This window comes from Labrus bergylta, chromosome 14 (assembly GCF_963930695.1).
Source record: "Labrus bergylta chromosome 14, fLabBer1.1, whole genome shotgun sequence".
In the NCBI taxonomy this organism is placed as follows: Eukaryota; Metazoa; Chordata; class Actinopteri; order Labriformes; family Labridae; genus Labrus; species Labrus bergylta.
The window spans coordinates 18669119-18690276 of record NC_089208.1 but is presented as its reverse complement, the minus strand read 5'-3'; the positions used below and the strand labels follow the sequence as shown (position 1 = coordinate 18690276).

The following is a 21158-nucleotide window of genomic DNA, read 5'->3' as shown; positions in this document are numbered from 1 at the left end:
ATTATTTGTTATAATGATTTTCATTTTACATAAGAAATACTGGCTTAGTGATATGCTTGACTGTTAATAAAGCAGGATATTCTTTGCTAAAAAAAAATAACTAACTTAGACATGAAAAATCATTAAAGAGATAAGAGGTATTGTTTTGTCAACAGGGGTCACCAAAACCAACACAAACAGACAGTTCCTAACAGGAGCTTTAAACTACAAAGTCACATTGAACCCATGATATGAAAGTAATATAATTCCCCCAATTAATTAAAATAATGGATATTATATATACTAAAAGTACCAATTATTAAAGCTCCTGTGAGCAACTTTTATTTTTTATTAAGTTTGGCGCCCCCTGCTTTACTGATCTTGTCCTGTACATGTGAAAGTAGTGTTTATGTAGCCTACAGAACATTTGTTCCTTCTTTCTATTAACAGTCAATCATATCACTCTCTTTACTGTGAATAATATAAACAAATACTTTTTCTGCCGTGGCTGTTGGTCTTCTCGTCCACCTACCTGGCAGTAGTTGCAGGCATAAAAATACCTTGAAAGAAATAATCAGTCTTCATGCTAACTGATGCCTCTTTGTGACCTACCAGAAAAAAACAACACAATTAGCAACATCATTGAATCTTGCTATTAAATCTGAAGTTGCTGAAACAGTCGTTTGTTTACATTTTCGCACAACAAAGATTTTCAGAGACTCATAAGTTTGACTGTTACAAGAAAAAAGGATGTGATTTTTTTTTTTTGTCTGTGAAGGGCTACAAAACTATGGAACGACCTGCTCAATGAGATCAGGTCAGGCGAATCAGTCATCTCTTTAAGTCCCTTCTGAAGATACACTTTTACCGGCGAGCCTTTCCTGATTTTAGTTGAATTTTAATTTTTACTTGAATTTCAAGTAATGAAATGTATGTCTTTTATAGTTATTTTAAATGGCTTTTATTGTGGTTGTTTATTAATGGTTGTTATTTCTTCAGAAGAGCAAGGAGATACAATGTACGGCTTTGTCCACAGGGGGGCACCAAATCAACACAAACTGAGATCTGCAGCTGTTGCCTCTAAGTTGAACTGGAAGCTTCACTACTGTATTCTAGAAAGTAGTTTGACAAAGAAATTAAGGCCAAAGGGGTCCACTAAAAGTATAATATCTGGAGCTTTCAGCCACATCTAGTGAGCGCCAAAATCAACTGAGCAATTTCTCTCAACTGAAAACCCAACATATGACAGAACATTGAGTAAACTTAAATATGAAACAAAAGTTTGTCCACACAAGGGAGTTGGTCTCAAAATGAAGGATCACAGATTTGTCATAAATATAAAACATTTATTGCATTGGTATTTGCTCATGTTTATAAAAGCATTGTTCCTATACACGTCTTTGGATCGGTCTTTGTCAGAGTCAAAAAAAGCCAATATTTCAATGAACATATTTCAGCCATAGTAAAAGAGCAACAGACAGTAAAAGCTTAAGAACATTTATACCTCAAATTTAAATTATACAAGATAGGCAATATAATACTTATTATGAATTGTGTAGCTGGAGTGGTCTCTGACAGTATTTACAGTGGCTTAGCAAGTACATGATTGAAGTGAAGATACAGAGTGGTTTGGAGATATAAAAGAATGTAGTGTTGCTGCCAAATGGTTCACTTGTCCTGCATCTTCTCCAGAATGGGGACTATCATGTCAAACTTGGGCCTCTTGGCTGGATCTTCGTTCATGCAGAGCCTCATCAGCTTACAGATATGAGGAGAAATCCCCGGTGGAATGGTAGGCCGAAGACCTTCAAGAGCCACCTGAGTAATGAGAGGGAATGCAAGATGCAAAGTTGGTGTAAACATCGCAAGCAAAGAAACCTGTAAAAGCCTCTGGATATATAGGCGGTATTTGCTAAGAGACACAGAATGTGGATGTGCACATGTAGTACAGAATTAGCCTTTGGGTAAATAAACATTGCGCCCACTTACCTTCATGCCTATCTCCATGTTTGAGAGGTCCGCAAATGGGACCTCCCGGGTAACAAGCTCCCACAGCAACACCGCAAAGCTCCACATGTCTGCAGATCTTCTGTTGATGTCTTCAGGCCTCTTCTGCAGGGCTGAAAACAAGAAGAAAAATCATTGTTTTTATTCTGTAGCATGGCAACACACCAGATTAGCATTATGACTACCTCTAAACTGGGACATGATTATACAGTACAGCATGTCTCCTACTGACTGACTCATAAAGTGTAACAATCCATTATGGGAGGAGGGAGTAGGTGGAAGGGAGGAGGATTAAAAGGAACAAATACCTTCAGGGGCCATCCATGCTGGAGCGTAACTACGACCAGGACACTGGAAGGAGAACTTAGCGTCTGCCATGCTGATTCTGGCTGTCATGTCCTCGTCAATCTGCAGTATATTAGTTTGTTGCTCATTAAAATCTGCACAGTCAGTGAGTCATAGGATCGCCTTATTTGTGTTGTGCAGTGATAGAATAACATTTTCACAAAGAACAGTTGCTTGTAGGCCAAGACAGTCTTACCATTATATGTTTACTGTTGAGGTAAAGCCGTGAAACCATTGGTTCTAAGGTGTGAAGGAACGCCATACCACTGGCTATGTCCAATGCAAACTTCACAGCTTGGCTTTGGTCAACCACCAGAGCTGGGGAAGAGAACGCAGGTAAAAAGAAGGGATAACAAAAAGGCAGGAAGAAAAGGAAGATAGAATAGTGGACTGAAGTTATGTTTATGTGTGGACATCAACTCAAATTACTTACTCGTGCCCTGGTGGAGTATGTTGAAGAGGGATCCATATGGCATGTAGTGTGTGATGATGATGGGGTGAGGTGACGGGGGTGACTGACATGCTCCGAGAACAGGCAGAATGTTTGGATGAGAAAATATCCTGTGCAGACAACAGAAAGAAAACGCAAACGTGTGTTAACTAAGGGCGGGGGAAAAATATTGAGACAGCAGTATATTGTCCTCCTACTGTATTTTCATGAAACAATCATCAAAGCGCTGGTTCCAATCTCAATATTTTATTAAAAAAGGGGATTTTGTTGTTATTTTACTAAACTCTCAAAGAGGGAAGGATGTTGGACGGACTGTTGAAGCCTGGAGAGGTAAGCTAATATGCTTATCAGCTTTTGTTTATAGTGTTTTGCTGTAGCTAAGTCTTTTCATTGGGAGATGTATTCTTATTAATTAGATCAGTTATGGCTATTTCTGTAAATACACATCATCTCTGCTTGTGAGATATAATTGTCAAGATAAACGAAAACCTAAGTAATCCGTTTTCACATGTGCACTCTTGAAAATCTCTCAGAAATTTCGGGCGGGCTACCACTGAAATCCTCCCCTTGTTCACACATGCACCTCACAGTCAAAGACTATCTTTGTCAAAGGGAGGGGAGACGGGGGGGGGGGGGGGAGGGGTCTCCTGAGGAAAGACGTGATGTAAGACGAATGATTCTGAAGTGGTGGGTGAAGCAACAAGTCCACTATACTACACTATAATGACAATATTTGCCTTAATATCAATGCTCAAACCAACTCAAACCAGTTGCATGTATACATAAATTACCGGGAATAAACGTCACCAGCTCCTCTCATTTGCTTGAGGTGAACTCTCCTGATTATATCCTGCTGCTTTCTCACATCCGCTCATTAACACTTTACACTGAAATTGTACTCTGGATAAAGTCAGACGCTCCCCGAAAACTTCAGGACTTTTTCAGGAGTTTTGTGCAAGTGTGAAAGCATCTTATGGTTAACTGTCTGCCTTTTTAAGGATGCTGGTTTCCTTGACTCCACATGACTGTAAGACTTTTTTTCCTTTTGAAAAAGTCCTGCTTTTAAATTGTATGAGCATTCTTCAAACTGTATGTTGTGAATGAATTCACATTTAGTAGCTTTGTGTCATGTGTTTTTGTCATACTGTGGAGCTTCTCAGCTTCCAGAAACTATTTCACCATTTCACCGACCAAACCCACTTACAAAAAAAAACTCCTCTCTCTGTTGTTGCACAAGAATTTTGCAGTTCTCTGCAACCACTGACTTCAACTGGTGAAACCAATCGTCACTCCCATCCCTTTATAAGAACTGCGTGAATCAGCAAGTCCAAGTGCTCATAGGCTGACTACAACCCCAGACAGAAAAGAACCAAATATATTATCTTTAGTTTATGCAAGCAGATTGACAGCTTTGACGCCAAAAAACAAAACCCTCATACTGTATCTCTAATTTTAGCGCGAGGCTAAAAGAAATGACATTTAGGCCCAATCAAAACTACTTCTAATAGTTTTTTTTTAAAGCTTTAAGACGGATTCATTAACTGACCTGAGTTTGGGATGCTCCTCATTGAAGTCTCTGCTCTTCCTCGTTGTCCAGTCTCTCACCTGTAGCACCTTCACTACAATCTCATCCCCTTGCCACCGGCCCTGCCACAACTGCACACAGAGCGATAGAAAGTGGTCAAAACAACTCACTGGATTTTGAAAGAAAAATAAATCATGAACTGACATTCAGCGGGGAAACTAACCTCTCCGGACTGGTTTTCATTGATCTTTGCCAAGAGTGAAAGCTGCTTATAGTCAATACCGGCCTGCTTGTTCAAGGTACCATTACCTAAAAGAGCCAAGGCATGATCAATCAAATTCTAACTCAAACTTGGATGTGATTCTTTGATTTTTTTTATACTCACGAGGTCGTGTTCGCATGGTGCCCTTCCAGAAAGTTTCTTTGTAAGGCACTTTGGTCATACTCTGACCCATCTTCTCTGCCTTTTCTATGAACATTCACAAAAGAAGAAACAATGATACATAACTTCCAGTTGAAGGATTTTCTGTTCATTTTGTAGGACGTATTAGTAGGGATGGGACAATATATTAATATGTCTACTGCAACATTATCCTCATCCTGAGTCGTTTGTGTTGCCCGTAGGGATGAATGTGAGTGTGGCAGGTTGTTTGCCTCTATATGTCAGCCCTGTGACTGACTGGATAACAGTCTAGGGTGTACCGTGCCCCTGTGACCCCAAATGGGAAAAGCAGTATAGATAATGGATGGATGGAATAAAAAAATATGGCTCAAAAACTAATTTCCTAGGAGCCTCTGACATGAATGAGTGCAACAGAAGTTAACTGGCCGAAGAAGAAGTTGACAGCGAGAAAAAAAAAAAGAAGACTGCTGGACAATGTCAAAAGTGGTGAAAAGAAGTTTAGAGATCAAGCGTGAAAAGAGGTGACACTGACATTAAATTGCAGTGAATAGATACATTAATCCTGCGCTTCAGTGTTTTAGGAGCCTTATATATTCTTCAGGGAATAAGTTATGTATCATTATATGATTGTCTTGCAATTGCTGTATCGTGATATTATTGTTATCTCATGCAATGTATTGCATATCGTATTGTATTGTATGGTGAGTGACCCTGCGATTCCCATCCCTACTAATCAGTGTGTTAAAATTGCACACAAATGATCTCTAACCTTCAAGGAGCTGTCTTAGGTGAGGCTTGGCCTTGTCCAGAGGTGTCTGTCCATACCTGTTACAAACACACACCTGGCCCCCACTTGCCAGTAAGTCCTACAACAAGAGGATTACACTGTGTTATTCATAAAGAAGATTGTTATCATGTTAAAAGCAAAAACACTGGGAGCATTCTGAGCTCGACTGCACAACAACTCAATCACTGTAGTGGCTGTTACTCCCCAGAAGAGGGCTCTTGAACGTGGGTGTATTGAACCTCACCTCTGCAACCTCATCTTGGCCCCAGAAGCAGGCGTAGTGGAGCGGTGTGTTGCCGTGCTCATTGACTGTATTGGGGTCTGCTTTGCACTGAATCAGCTAACACAAAGGATACAGAGTGAGGAAATTAAGCAATAAATTAAAATGTATTTTCTTGTGTCAATTTAAAAAAAAAAAAAAAGTGCAACAGGTCCTGTTGTAACCATAAAACGTGTGAATGTGTTTACCTTAGCCACAATGTCTCTATGTCCATGACTGGCGGCGAGATGCAGCGGGGTGTCATCTCCTCGGTTCATCACATTGATACGAGCACCTCTCATAATGAGCATGTCAACAACACCGCTCCTCCCCTCCCTGCATGCCCAGTGGAGGGGGCTGAAGCCGTGATCATCGCTGAAACACAAGACACACAGAGATAAAAAGAGCAAAGGAGGACACATTCTGAAGCCTTTTAATCCTGGAGCACATGACAACGTTGGTTTATAAACCCTGAAATTGTTTGAAGGAGTGTGATGATGTGCTTTATTTGAACTCAACTGAATGTGGTTGCCCTTAGCAAAGGAGTATATTCACCTCTAAACAGTTAAACACATTATGTTTTATGTCTTTTATTAGCAAGATCCCATCTTCTTCTTTATTGGAAATCTAACTAATCCCCCTCTTTCACTCAATGGCTTTAAAATAATCATACTTTTGTCACATTGCATGCCAGCCTGAGCTTCAATCATCTTTCCTTTAAGCCTATCATGATTATCATTTTGGCCATAATCATGTATCTCTACTGCACATATAGACAAATAACTTATTTCAGAAAGGCCCAGAAATGAGCTGGGGAAATAATTGGTTTATGGTTTTCTTTGACATACAGCCACACAGGTTCTCACACCAGCAACCTACCGCTCTTTATTTAGACTTAAGCACATGCTTCCTCGCGCTGTCTGGAGCCTATAGTGATAAATATGTCTGTGCAGAAGCTGGAAAACCTGCTGGCATACGCAAAGATTTAAACACACAGACAGCAGTGAACATAGTGCTCCTGCAGTCTACAAGGAGCCAAGCTGTCACCTATGTGCCACCCAAGTGACTCCTTTACATTAGCTGACCCCAGGACAGCTGCAGGGGCTCCTCACAGCTCAATGCAAAGCCACAACGTGCACAAGCTGTTTAACAGCAAACCACAGGCTTGTATGGCCTCTAATAGGAAATAGTTGCAGTACTAGCTCACACTTAAGTGAAACAGCAGTTAGCCACATTCTCTGTCAGCTCTGATGCAGCACTGTGGACAGATAGTTCATAGTCTGAGCAACCCTGTGTGCTATAAAAAGAAACATGGGGGGGGGGGGAGAAAAACTCAGGAATGACAGTCTATCTTTCTCCCTCTCTCCTTTTTCCCCCCCCCCTGTGTCTTCCTGTGTCACCGCAAACAAAATGCTCCTACTAACTGTCTTGTTTTTCCCACCAACATATGACATTTATTACACATTATTGGTCATTCTGAAGGCAATTAAAGGCTGGTTCACACAGTTAAACCAAAGCACGCTCCTCCAGCATAATGACTGGTGTGTCAGATGTTTATGTGGGACTGCAGCTAGCTGCCTGGGGGAAGCTCTGTCGGCGAGGGCCTGGTCTGGCCCTGTATGGACTTGAACAGAGGAAATGGTCTCCGCTGTTGCGTGGTTGGCCAGCAGCTCTGCAGCCCTTCAAAGTCAACGTCAACAAACTGCACATATATGGCCTGGCCCAAGAATGAGATAACCGAGGTCTTTAGCAGTGAGGTCTTCGAGCTCCTTTCTAGTGAGGAGATTTTGTAAACAGCCTGACGTGCTCTGAATATCACAAAGAATTGTAGAAACACTATAAGGCTGAAACTCATGAACATTATAGAGTTGCAGAGCAGTTACATTTTATATATAACTATTTTATATTTATAGTTTAAAAGCTATTAACTGATCATGAGACTATCCCATGACCTATAGACTATTTTTCATTCAAGTGACTATTATCACGCCAGTTATAACGTTTTTGGTTCCAGTGCACGAGGAGTTAAAGGTTATTTTCAGTTTTTCAGCCACCACAAATCAGCCTCTGCTTTTACACAGAGACAGTTTTTGGGGATGACATCATTAGGCGAGAAATCCAAGAAGAAAACTAGGGGGAAAAAAGCTCAGACTGGCCTAGAATTACCGACGCTGGGTGATGCTCATGCGGCATGTGGAGCTGCAGGGAGGGAACGCACAATGTGGAAACTATTCGACCAACTCAGACGTTGCCAAGGCTGGCTCACTTTGTATGCACACTCGAGGCACCAGCACAGAATCACCTTGCACACCATATCGAATCTGGTACGTTTGCTTGAAGTCAACTTGACAGGCTACATGTCAAATCCGAGAGAAGATAGAGCCCCCCCCCCCTCTGCAGTCATCTTCCAACACTTTACATATTCTGGGCTAATTCTGCATTGCTGATCTGTCCACTTACCCCAAGTTGAGGTCATTCTCTGTGTTGTCCAACCACAGGCGGACGGCTACAGAGTTCCCCTCTCGACACTGAGTGAAGATGTCATCCATGGTTATTCTGCAGTCAGATTCTCTTTTAAAATCAGGAACATGTAGCCTGCAAAAGCTGTAAAAATAAAATAAAATAATAATAAGAGTCTTTATAGCCTACAAAGAAAAGAGTTGTTTGATTCCTCCCAAACAAGCAGAGTAAGGTTAGAAGCAAAAGCCATTCAGGGTTTGTTTTATCTCCCAGAGGACTAAGCAGGTAAACAGATATCATTGTATTAGACTAGATTATGGACTTCAAAACACTAATGCCCAAGGATAAACTCTGTGTCTGAGCCTGGCTGTATTATATTTTGTCTTTCCTGGTCTCATAGTAGTCCTTAGCATTCATTTCCATGTTGGACCAATCACTGAGCCATTAGTTTTATAGGCTACAGATTGTTAGATGCGATATTAACATCATCCGCTGCACAAACAAACATAAACAATCTGTTAAATTCAATTATAAGGTCCATTTCCCCTTTGGCTCAATCTTTCCCTGTGGAATCGGATGGGCTGGCCCATCGTTTCACTATGAAATCTATTGTTAAAAAAGTCAAAGTGAACTTGGGACTACCAAAGCAAACTTTCCCATCACAATGTAAACAAGGCAATTAAACAAACAAACACATTTTCAAAGGTCTTACCGGCTTCGACTAGATCGATTTCCTCTTTTATTCCTTTTTTCCCCCCCACGGAAAGTCCGCCGTCTCCTCAAATGTAAGGGCAGTGAAGAGTTGGTTTGAGTCCACGCCCCGCTCCTCGGAGCTGATGTGGGCTACTGCTGAGAAGTTAGGGGAGCTCTGCTACTGGCAGAGTCCCGGGACAGCCACACGACAGCGCCCCCTGCTGGAGGCAATGCGACAGTGCGACACCCAGCGGCCTGACACAAGAGGCCAAAAATACCCAGGTCAGGTGAAGAGGAGGAGGGATGTGAGCAGTTCTAACAGTGGTGGAATGTGACTATAGGTAAAAATACTCAAGTACTGTAGTCATGTCAAAAATGTAAATAACTCGCAGCCTACTTCACTGTACTTTTACAACTTTATATTACGCCACTAGCCTACATTTAATCTGGAAATATGTTTTAGTAACTTAAAGTAGTTTAGTACAACTTTTTAGATTTGTTTTCATATACATTTGTTTATTTACATTTGGTGAGTTAACATTTTTGGATAAACTCATCAAACTCATTAACTTTTTTAAATAATTAATTGGGTTGGCTAAAAATATGTTGTCATAAAACTGTTTTTTTTTTTTTCTAAAACCAAGAAAGTTGATCTTTTTACAGCGACACTAGACATAATTGAGGCTTTCATATCTTTTGTAGGTGACGTTAAACTTTTCAACAGCTTTAAGTAGTCAGCTTCATCTTTAACATCTCTAGAATTAATCAGTAGGCTCATATTCAGCCAAAAGATACTTCTTTATGGTATCAGTTAACTTTTGATAAGGCTACAAGGTGTTGACAAAACTATTACAAAATGAATGCAGGACTGATGTTGGTGCTTAACTCAAGTAGCCTAAAGGATTTGATACTTGATCTTCCTCTTGTGTTAATCATTCGTCTTTATTTATAATCTGTCAGGACTGGTAATTAGTGTCCATGTAATAAACGCCACGCCATAGAAATTGTATAAACATATTTTTAATGTAGCATCATTACGCTTTTGTTCCTAAATGGGTGACATCATTTCTTTTCAAAAGCATGGACAATTGAAACACCACCAAAGACACAACGACAGGGATGTGGTTAAGGGAAATTGATAGAACTAATTGTATTCTTTGTTTTCTTCACAAGCAGATCTGTGATTGATTGCGTAATAACTAAGATGTCATTCAAAATAATCAGAACATCTGACAGAATTTAGTTTTGCTATGCATTGGTCCACTAGGTTGTATCAACAATAGTCTATGCTTCCAATAATGCTTTGTGTTTGATTACAACTGGTTTTACTCTAATTATATAAACACCTTTCTTTGCCAGCTAATAACAGTAAAATACCAAACCTCAAGACTGTACATCAATGATTTAAATAAATTGTTGAAATGCTTCCTTTCAAATGTGCCACACTAAACATTGTAATACATATTTTTATTTGAATAATACTTAATTTACTCTACAACCCTTTACTGTCACTTATGTTGGTTAGTCTGATATATCACGTCATCATCTTAGTGGATGAAGAATTACGCCATTGGGGGAAAACTGTTATGTGGTACATATATATATGTACTTAGTTGCAAAGAGATTTAAATGATGAGAGGAGAAAGAGGAGATGAAGTTATAAAGGATTTGCATCTACTAGAGCATGTTGCATACACCTCAACCTAAGGCTTAGTTAATACATCCTGCAGTAAAGGGCCAGGGCCCTATTGTGTTTTCAAACAACTGCAACAGGTTTGCAATGTAGAATTCACCATAAAGGAACCTTTAAGTAGGAATATTGTCATTTTTTATTTTGGCTCACCTAATTTCTGCATTTATTTTGCCACCCTACAGAAAATGATCAGTAATCAGTGTGTTTGAGTGTTCCTCTGCCTGAATGTTCAGAATCAGAGGCTTATAAAGTTTTGACCTGTAAGAAACTGCAATCACTAAAATCCTTTGCATCTTCCATTTCACCCACACATGACTTCATATACACCTGTTTTTGGCTTTTTTTTACCAAACAAAACATGTTCAGTCGATCAAGAATTTCAGTGTCTGCATGTTGAATCTTGTATTTTTAAAACTGAGTCAGAAATGACTATAATATATTAATAACTAATGATGAGGAGATCACGGGGCACTGGACTACAGATACAAATGATTATTAATGAACGCATTGAATTTGTTAAGTAAAAAAGGAACGTCATGAAAGTTATTTTATTTCTATCAGAAGTGGACAGACTCTAATTTGAGGCCTTAGAGTTGCCAATTTGGTGAAGCAAAAAACAACAACACAGAAACAAAAGCTGAACATGCTCATATTTTTCACATGAGCCAGAAACATACGAGAAGAATTCAATTCAAATACAAACATTTATCATATATTATGTGTTATGCTGATCTATTCATTGTATTTTCTTTTTTCAGATCAGATCATAATGTTATCATCAGATATGGTTCTGATGGGTATATGTTGGAATTTGGGACATATCACTAACAGCTTGACCTCCTGACACAAACCCAAAGGGCATCATTACCGTCCTGACGGTGGGGGAACCTCTGGGGCTTTCTCTAGGACTGACAGAGGTCTACTCTCTGTGGATATAGACACTGCAGGTGCAGCTACAGTTGCCACAGGAACATCTACTGATATGGATGTGGGTAGAGATGGCGTAAAAGCCGGTACTGAGTTCCCAGACACAATTTGAGCACCAGCTACAAATGACTGAGAAAGTCCTGCTGTGTATGAGGGTCCACTGCCAGCTTCATTAAGCACTGACAGATTCACTGTTTCGGTCGCAGGTGTGAAAGGTGCAGCAGCTGACATTTTGACTTCGGTTGCTGCTGTGGATGCAGGCATGACAGCATCAAACCCAACTGGAATATCTGATCCTACTGGCTTGAATACTGAGCCAAAGGCTTCTGGTGAGACATCAGTCAGTGGAGGCGCTTGCAGGGGTGGAGATAGGGCGATGGGGGTTTCAGACGCTGGCGAGGCCTCCGTGGCAACGGGCCCAACAGATGCTAAAGCAGCAGCCTCTGCTGCCTTGGCATTTTCTGCAGCCTTGCTCTCAATCTCATCCATTCGCCGCTGCATCATACGGGGCATTAGCTGCACGTAGGTGCCCATCAGCCGGTGGTTCGAGCGAATAAGCTTCCCAGCACAGCTGTCCACACAGCGCTCCTAAACCAACACAGCAAGGAGAGATGATGAGGGTATATTACAGTTTGTAATCAAGGTGCACTATATGGTTAAAATATGTTTGGATGTTTATTCATGGCTTGGACTGGAGAGTTGTGATTGACTCTAGAGACTAGAGAAAACAGCGTGCAATGAGACTTTCCTTTCTAACAACCCTGATGTCAGCAGTTTGGTGAAGGACAATTTTTACATGACAAATGTTATATTGACAGAAATAGCATTTATATAAAAGACGGTGGGCCAGTTGCAATAACATTCTGACTTTAAACCCTCAGCACAAATGTATGCATGTATAATTATTACCAAACTATTGTCTTACCTCGTCCATGGTGAGGTTTCTGTAGTTAAAGTTGCTGGTGCATCGCTGGAAGCAGATTTCAGTCATGCGGTTGTAGACTAGGAGGAAATCCTTGAGCTGCAAGGGACACAATCATATCACCAAACACATTTTAATTTGTAGTAAAGTACATTGTAGTAACCACTGCATATTAAAGTCACTTACATTTCTCAGTTGCTGATCGGGATCCATCATGATTACTATGAAGCCGCTGACTGCTTAGCTACAATGCTAACGCTGGTCAGTTAAAGACAAAAATAACAGTTTCCGGTCCTTGTTGTTGTCTGATGTTATAGAAAGTACAATGCCACAAGATGTAATGCACCATCCAGCTTTAACGATTCCCCAATAGCATTCACACGTTAACTAATTCAGGACATGTGTCAGAATGGGTATGACATTCACATGCGCGCTGCCATGATTGTGCCGAAGATCGTTTACGCTCAGGAGGACTACTCACTTGGTGGTGAAAAAAATAGATCCTTTTCCGGTTTTCGAAAAAGCATGTCTATGTGTTGGGATTTTACTCTTTTTAGGATTCCGTTGGCCCGAAATACTTAAAATATTCATCAATTCATTTGAAATCTTGACAAACCTTTAACATTTAGTCGTTTGAGAGCCCTTAACACCGTTTAAAGTCTAATTCAATACATTTCACCCATGACCCAAGGACTCTTAAAACAGCCTAACCTGATGTTCATTCTGTAAAACCCGTCAAACCCATAGACTGTAAACCCAGTCTTTGGTCAAACCTCATTGCCATTGCCTCAATTCATATATCCTAATACTTTCCCAGACTTAATTCTGAGAAAACTCAACGTAAAATGATAACTAGTTCTGCTCATAGCTCCGAACCCCTCACCGAACCAGCACATTTATGTATCATGGTTAAGACTCATGGCACAATGCACACTGAGAAGAGCGAGCTTATCGTGTTACTTGAGCTTGAACAGTTGAGTTATCAATATCCCTCCATTTCCCATCACGTATGAACAAAGCCACTGAATTTTAAGTTGTTTCGCTCAAAAGCAGCGATTAACATTCACAGGCTAATGTTATTTAGCCTACAATTCCTAGTTTTAAACATACCATGTAGCTTACAGGCCTATATTGGACAACTACAACAACATCGGTTGTTCAAACAAGTTAAACAGTAGTTTACCTTTAGTTTAGTTTCCTGAACTGTCAATAACAAAGCAGAAGTAGCCTGACCTTTAAGTAAGACAAAAAGTCCCCAGAGCTGCTCTATGTGATGTCAAAACCTACAGGCCATAACTTTAAAACAAACTAACTGATTAAATTTGGTTAGTTAGTTAGTCTTTATTAACTGTTTTTGATACTGGACATTAGATTACTTCCAAATGCACTTTTCATGTGAAAACATTTATCCATAACATCTGACAAGTTAAAGCTGGACATATTAAGAAGCTACAACCACAGCAGTAATGTCAGTACTGGCCTACTTCTGGCCTTCCTCTCTGTGATACTTGGTCACCTGTGTAGCTCTACAGGGGAATACAGTCAAGACACAAGAGAACAAAAGGAGGACATTTGAGATAAAAGACAGAAGCATTTCCTTTATTTGATTAACCCAGACATCTGAAGTCTCATACTGCTTTATGATACACTATTAAATACTTTTTGCACAGACAGAGGGCTGTGAATGACAGGAGGAAACTTCAACATGCAAAACTGTAAATGGTAGAATAAAATATTTTGCTTTTGCCCTTTCCAGTATCTCATCTGCCGTTGAAATATGCTTGAAAATGTAATTTGCGTTTTTGGAGAAAAAATAATTTTTTATCATGATGTCACCTAAATAACCTAAAGCGAAAAACTGTGCAAAGACATTTTATTTTCCATGCTTTGAGTAATATTTTGATAGTTTCTGAGAGAGTTGTGTTATATCTGTGTGTTCTTTTGTGTCGTTTCCATCCTGTCTGTGACAGTTTGATTCAGAGCGCTTGAGGCCAGAGATAAATCCATACAGGAAGTAGGCCATGGACAGCTATTGAAAAACTGTCAAAAAAAATGGTGAGTGTGTGGCATGTCTGTGACTGCCGAGTTCACTTCTAAGCTCAGTTACCTCAGTGGGCTGTGACTTCTCATTCTGTTTCGGGATCACAGAGAAGCAAATCATCGTTTAAACTGTTAGCATGCTAGATCGTTAGTGCGATAGATTAGAAAGTGAATCAATTGATCATTACTATGACAAGGAATAAATCCACTGTGGGTGATGTTTATACAATAAACCCACAAGAGGAAAATATATAATATGTCCCACTCATAGCTTTCCCCTTTTTCACTTCTTACCTTTAATTTCTTCCATGTGAACCATATGGAATGAAAATCAGATGTTTAAGTGTCCATTTATTTACAGTAAGAAAGAATCACCTCTTTTGGCTCAGGAATCCCCTACAGCATGGAAAAAAATTGTAGGATTTATTTTCCTCACACCTTCGGTATGAGACATCTTTTCTTTTGTCTGTAAATGATCTTCCGTGTCCTGTGATGATTTTAAGTTTTTCCACAGCTTTCATAATAATTCAAACATTTCCATATACAGCCCTTGACCTCTAAATGTCACGCACACACAGTTTCCTTTCTCTTTTAATCCTCTACCTTTATTGCATCATCTGAAGAGAAAAGGTGCATGTTTGTTCCTCTGTTGCTCAATGTGTAGACATCAAGAGGTTGTTTGTTTGCATGAAAAAGGAAATTGCTCAACTGTGCAGAGCTCATTAAATATTAAAGCTGCATCTTTAAAGACACAAATGTAGAAAAAGTGTTTGTTGGCTTTTTGAGGCGGCCTGTTCAGCTCAGGCTAATCTTGTTGGACATCATCATGACTAAAGCTACCAATAAAATGATTTGTGCAACTTTCCTCAGCCTTTGAAGTAAGTGCACATACATTCCCAATACTAAACTCCATTCTTTCCTCACTTTCTTCCCTTCCTTTCCTCACTTTATTCATGTGATCGTCCTCTCCTCTTATTCCCTCCCAACTTTCTTTCTCCCTCTCCACATTCATCCCCCATTCTCTCTCCATCTCCTCTGCCTCCTGTACTATCTGTTGACTGTTCAGGTAGATGCTACTGTGGGACACCATGGTGCTGGTGTCTCTGGACGGAAGGTGAGCGTCCAAGTCTGCCTCGACCACCATGAAAGCATTCACAGGGTGGACTGTCAGCTGATCTTGAAGGCTGTTTCGTCCCTGATGCTTATGGCGATGCCTCTTCTTGTGTTTCTTTGCCAACTTCAGATCCAGTGAAGCATAATTCAGGTCAGCCTCTAAAGTCTGGTTGCAGAAAATGACAAAATAGGTATGAAATGTTTCTATCTAGGTGTAAAAATTGACAGACAAAAGTCTTAAAAATATTGTATTTAAGTGTAGATCATGTGGCAGCATGTTTGTGTGCGTTTCTGTGTGTGTAGTTATTTTTAGGACATGTTGTGCTGAAGTGTGTACATCAGTTCACACTTTGTCAGACCACAACACCTATGGTGTCAGCTGGTTTCCGTTTTACAAGCAAACCCGTCAGTAGAACTCCCAAGTGGTCTACAGGATATATCAGTTTGCATGCAGACCAGCATATATATATATAAATAGTACCAGTGTGAACGTGAGAACAAAAGCCCCTAAAATATAATTTTATAAAAACACTGGTACCAGAATAACCCAAATATTTTTATGCCATAGGTTGAGATTTTAATTAAACTTGTAAACAGCTCAAAAACATATTCTTGAATGTCATCTTTAGTGCATGTTATAATCACTACATTTCGCCCTCTGTATTTGGGTTGCAAACATTTCAAAAGATTTATGTATTGACCCATGCAGTCTCGACAATATCCCATTAGCAATTCAACATAGATCAGTAAAAAAACATCAAGGTCAAACACTCAGAAAATGTAACTTGCACAACGGATGTAGAAAAATGTAATTCTAATAGTTTGAAAAAACTCTACTCATGCTGTCAAATGTTGGTAAAAAAATATTCATTATAAGGCACCAAGCTAAATGACTTACAATAAAAAAATAAAATTACACACGTCTTCACTCACAAAAGCTTGAAACCTTCAAAAAGACAATGTGCCGCTGATCCCTGCCGTCTGCACACATGTTCAAAGTTATTACCTTCATACGATCTCTTGTGTGCTGCATGGTCATCATCTCATAGCAAACCCGAACAGACCCTGATCCAAAAAAAACAACAACGCATAAATAGTTTTTCATTCTAAGTGGGCATACATACATTGAAAAAATGAATTTAGTTTCTCCTACAATAAGATTTCTACACTGATTTATTTCACTACGAACAATGCCACATAACATTTGAAAACTAAGGGCTTAAAAGAAGAGATGCAAAAGTAAACAGTAATTTTCTAAATGCTTTGAAAAGCTTTCTGAAATGTTCAAAGGCCTGCAGATCCAAATAAACTTAAGATTGTGTATATCAACCATGCATGACTCGTATAGAAATGGTTTGTCTATTTTACTTTTTATGATGTCTTTTATTTAAACTCAGAAATCATTGCGAGCATAACCCTCACAATGACATTGCGCATATAAAAAAGATAAACAATGAATATATATATATATATATATTTATATCACAGAGAAAAAACATCGGTTAAAATAAACATACAATTAAAAAGCAAAGTTAAAATCCAAACAATTACAACGGGTGCAATCAGAAGTTAAGAAGTTCATAATTAAGAATCTAAAATGTCCATAAGGAACCAGTGCCTTGATCTTTAAAGTGTTTAGTAGTGAATTCCAAAGCGATGGTAAAACTTCGGAAGAATCTGGATTAAAAAGTTAGCAAGTTCTTAAGAGTGTCGGTAAGTGTAATTCCTGATTGTTTTTTTCAGAAATTCTTTATTTTCTGACTGATGAACTTCTCAGATGCTGTAGGGCAGACATATATCCCTATATAATATGACTATGCATATGCTTATATGTATATTGGGTGTGAAATCATTGACTTAAGGCCTGAAATGTTATTTCAATACATTATAATAAGCATGTTTGTCAACATTATTGCTGTAGAAAACAGTTGGGGATTTTTATGTGCTAATCATATTTATAATTTACATTAAAAAAATAACTTTGGGTAAAGGAAAATATTACAACATTAGTTAGTTTCTTTGGGTTAAATTAACTGTTAATTGTGCTATCTTATTTTCAAAGACAGGAGACGTACACCAAAAACAACAGTGGCAAGCTAAAATGAACAATAAAAGTTAAGACAAGTTTAGTGAAAACTGAAATCGGTTGTCTAAAATAAATGAATTTAGAAGCTTTCATTTTCACTCGGAACAATTTTAGGACAAGTGTAGTGTGATCTTAAAGTTACGAAGAAAATAAGGAGGAAATTTAAACTTTGCTTTCAAGAATCTCATGTATTCTTAAGTTTTTCCCTAAGAAAGTTAAGAAAATAAATAAGCACTTTTTCCATAAATATCGAGACAAAAGTTAAGAAGTGCTCCTGTGGCACCTATAACCAGCTACTCATCACCAAACAGGACTTCATGTTTGAACTTTTATTTCAAAAGCAGTTAAGCACTTAATCAGCACTTAAGAAGTTTTTTTTCCGGCCCCACGAGCATAAGCCAGTCATTAGACCGTGTGTAATGTACTCCAGACATACATGCAGACATACACAATGGCATTAAAAGACACGTTTTTAATTTTGAAGATGAAAGAAAGCTGGCCTGAGCTCACCTTGTCTCTCAGTTCTGATGTTGCCATAGATTGGATTTTCCTGCTGCTCATGATGATTGAGGGAATTTTCCTGCTGCTCATGATGATTGAGGGAATTTTCCTGCTGCTCATGATGATTGAGGGAATTTTCCTGCTGCTCATGATCATTAACGTAATTAAAATATTGCCCTTCATCCTGTGACAGCCTTCCAATATGGAGGAAAAGAATCACACATAAGATGTCACAATAACAGGTATATTTGTTAGATAAGAAGAAAAGTGATATTTGATAATAATTGAGAACCAAGATTTTTTGGACTGAATAAAAGTAGCTGAACATATATAAGTGATTTAACCTAATTGAAAAAAAAACAACTAAACAAACCTTTCTCCTTGGTAAATGTGTCGGTAGCAGCACGTCTCTGTGTCTGTTTGCAAAACAGCAAATAATAGACAACTGTAAGCGTACATAGTTTAGAGTGATTGGTGGTGATTAAAATATTTTTTTTTTGTTGATAATTTGACTTAATGTAACAGAACCTTTGCACAGTGTGGCTCTCAGCCTAATGCAGAAGAAGACATTAACACACACAGAGATCAACAAGGCCAGAGAGAGCAGCACCAGCCCTACCAGTTCAGTCTTACACTCTGAAAGAGAAACAAAAAAACAAATATTAACACTTCTAACAGTTTCACTGCTTACAGATGTCTGCAATGATACTCTCTGACGTTAAATTCAACAGTCGACAAGTTTAATCCTCCATCTCTGAAACACTGTATGGAAGTCCCCCGTGTATGTCTCGGTAACAAACAGAAAAGATGAAAGAGTTTTCAAATGCGTCACCACTGGCGATGAAATCAAATGTTTCTATGAAAACTCTGATCACTGACCTTTTTAAGATACAAAACAAAATCAGAGGAAAAACTAAGAGCTGCGGCCGTTAATACAGCCAGTTTAAACTGAATATATCTACCATACGTAACATCCAATAATTACGTTTTAGAAAAATAATAAAGGGTGGATTTGTGAAATCTGAATAAACCATAACCATGATTGTTATACGTGCAACATCACTCAAATAATTCTGTCCTGAAATTCATTCTTCCTGGTATAACAGCGGTTTTATAGAAATCCTAGTTTCCTAGTTTAGCTGTGGCACGCATGGCAGAATGAACAAACATTACGTATCATTAACTTCCCAGGTTTTGTCTGGACGCTACCCTACAATAAACAGATTTGTATGCCGTTATATTTCCCTTTTGTTCTTGTTTTGAAAAAGGATTAAGCTTTTCTGTCTATCCAGTAAAAATCTTCATGTAGCTAATTAATCAGAGGGACACATTTACAAACATAAAGAGCATAAAAAACAAACTGATACTCAAGTTTGAAAATCTGTGTAATTTGAAATTTCCAAAAGCGGTTCAGACCCTACCTGTCATACCCCAGCCGTCTTGGACAAATTAGTTGTCTATCCGACACACACAATAGCTTTCAGCTTACAGGGCACGGAGGTGTGCTACACTGTAGTCTATTTTTACCTCGCCTTAGTTACCCCTCTCTTATCACAGCGCTTTGAATAGACACATGCACAAACATGCTGCACTTCAGTTACAAACAGGAAACTTTGTAACCTCATTCTGAGGCACAAAGTCTCATCGTGATGTACTATAGGGTTTCACATGGAAAGGAACCGCACTGCTATTTAGCTGTTAAAAATTACACATGTTAGCAACTTCAGTTTCTAATTTAAAAAAGTGTACATTTCAAAGAACAACAAACAAAAAAAGAGTCTCACTTTTAGACCGAAAATATTCCATACACTTCCGTCAAAATAGAAACATTTTCTGAGACAAAGAAAATGAATAGATTTTATTATCTGAGCCCTTATTTGTTGGACATAATGTTTGATCTTACATACCAAACCTAGCCTAAATTTAAAGTGTGCTTTGGTTCCACTTGTGTTAACCATCTTTTCAAGTTCACAGATTGCACAAACACACACATTCATTCAACCTTTATTTAAATCTTGCAAAAAAAAAAGACATGGTTGGTTTGGAAACAGTGATAGATTTATTATGTAAAGATATGTAAAGATCTACGTACAGGGTGTCATATCCTTTGTACAACAACAATTCACGTCTCAATACACACAGCACAGCGTGGTTTTGTGGCTGTGGTTGGAAAATTGTATGAAAAAAAATCTGTCTCAAAGTGAACAGTTACCGGTACTTAGAAGAGATAACGCTATCTGTGTGTACGTGTGTGTGCGTGTCCAGTGTTGGTGGAAAATGTTTTTACTCAGAAACCGAATTGAATTGATGAAGTCCATTTAATTTCGACAGCTACCGGTATATAAAGATCAAAGAGAAAGTTCACACACCAGAAAGAAAAACCAGACGACTCAGATTTGCCTCAGTGTGTCCATTTCTATTTCCTATTTGTCTGTTTGATGTTATAAAGTGGTTGTTTAGTTTCTTCAGCCATTTGATCCATGTGGTCTGCGGTTTAAGCCCTTCAAAGTGTCACTTTGTGGTGGATGTGGTCAGTTAATTTACACTTATCAACTTTGAACAGCTATAAGAGGAACTTTCCCATTTGCATTCAGGCGATAAACAAATCCATACTTAGGATGGGTCTTGATTTTTAAATGTTAGAATGGACAATCATTTATAAAACATTGAAGAGTTCATGCTACTCTAATCTTAACTTTAGAGTATCATTTTTTTCCCATTGTTTTACTGGTGGCTGGTTGTAATGTAGTCCTTGCCCTGGATGGCAACTAGAGTGCATCTAAGAGCTGTTGCTAACTGCCATTAAAAAAAAAAGAAAAAAAGAAGAAGAAAACATGAGTGCCATGTGCCTACAAAACAGCTGTGATGCTGTGAGATTCAGAAACGTAGAAAAATGAGTGACTCTTGCAGCCAACAACAAGTTCTCTATGGAACTCAGACCCCCCAAAAAAGTTTGAGGTCGGAGCA

At 38.7% G+C, this 21158-nt stretch overlaps 3 protein-coding genes across 3 annotated transcripts; all 3 read right to left on the bottom strand.

The window, feature by feature from the left end:
- Positions 1-1304: 1304 nt before the first annotated feature.
- Positions 1305-9086, bottom strand: ilk (integrin-linked kinase). Its single transcript, XM_020639854.3, has 13 exons — positions 8929-9086; positions 8217-8360; positions 5966-6131; positions 5742-5837; positions 5480-5576; positions 4693-4776; positions 4531-4616; positions 4329-4438; positions 2765-2892; positions 2528-2649; positions 2295-2394; positions 1969-2099; positions 1305-1797 (listed from the first exon to the last, which is right to left on the bottom strand). Exons 2-13 carry the CDS (start codon positions 8303-8305, stop codon positions 1648-1650), a joined length of 1359 nt encoding a protein of 452 aa, XP_020495510.1. The 5' UTR covers positions 8306-8360; positions 8929-9086; the 3' UTR covers positions 1305-1647.
- Positions 9087-9909: 823 nt separating this feature from the next.
- On the bottom strand, positions 9910-12915 carry timm10b (translocase of inner mitochondrial membrane 10 homolog B (yeast)). The gene is made up of 3 exons (XM_020639851.3): positions 12638-12915; positions 12455-12550; positions 9910-12117 (listed from the first exon to the last, which is right to left on the bottom strand). The coding sequence occupies exons 1-3, from the start codon at positions 12665-12667 to the stop codon at positions 11467-11469; spliced, it is 777 nt and encodes a 258-aa protein (XP_020495507.2). The 5' UTR covers positions 12668-12915; the 3' UTR covers positions 9910-11466.
- A 1114-nt stretch (positions 12916-14029) lies between these two features.
- On the bottom strand, positions 14030-19752 carry LOC109988364 (uncharacterized). The gene is made up of 6 exons (XM_020639820.3): positions 19613-19752; positions 18720-18827; positions 18565-18607; positions 18201-18385; positions 16611-16669; positions 14030-15770 (listed from the first exon to the last, which is right to left on the bottom strand). The coding sequence occupies exons 1-6, from the start codon at positions 19617-19619 to the stop codon at positions 15297-15299; spliced, it is 876 nt and encodes a 291-aa protein (XP_020495476.2). The 5' UTR covers positions 19620-19752; the 3' UTR covers positions 14030-15296.
- Positions 19753-21158: the final 1406 nt, after the last annotated feature.

Bases quoted from the DNA above. Each gene is read 5' to 3' on its own strand.
- ilk (XM_020639854.3), bottom strand. From the start codon at position 8,305: ATGGATGACATCTTCACTCAGTGTCGAGAGGGGAACTCTGTAGCCGTC. The intron at 2,650-2,764 runs GTAAGTAATTTG...TCTCTTCCCCAG, and splicing joins CATACTCCACCAGGGCACGA to CTCTGGTGGTTGACCAAAGC. The intron at 1,798-1,968 runs GTAAGTGGGCGC...CTCATTACTCAG, and splicing joins ACATGGAGATAGGCATGAAG to GTGGCTCTTGAAGGTCTTCG.
- timm10b (XM_020639851.3), bottom strand. From the start codon at position 12,667: ATGATGGATCCCGATCAGCAACTGAGAAAT. The intron at 12,551-12,637 runs GTAAGTGACTTT...TGTCCCTTGCAG, and splicing joins CCGATCAGCAACTGAGAAAT to CTCAAGGATTTCCTCCTAGT. The intron at 12,118-12,454 runs GTAAGACAATAG...GTGTTGGTTTAG, and splicing joins GAAACCTCACCATGGACGAG to GAGCGCTGTGTGGACAGCTG.
- LOC109988364 (XM_020639820.3), bottom strand. The intron at 18,608-18,719 runs GTTCTGTTACAT...TTTTGCAAACAG, and splicing joins GAGAGCCACACTGTGCAAAG to ACACAGAGACGTGCTGCTAC. The intron at 15,771-16,610 runs GTAATAACTTTG...TTCTGCAACCAG, and splicing joins ACACAAGAGATCGTATGAAG to ACTTTAGAGGCTGACCTGAA.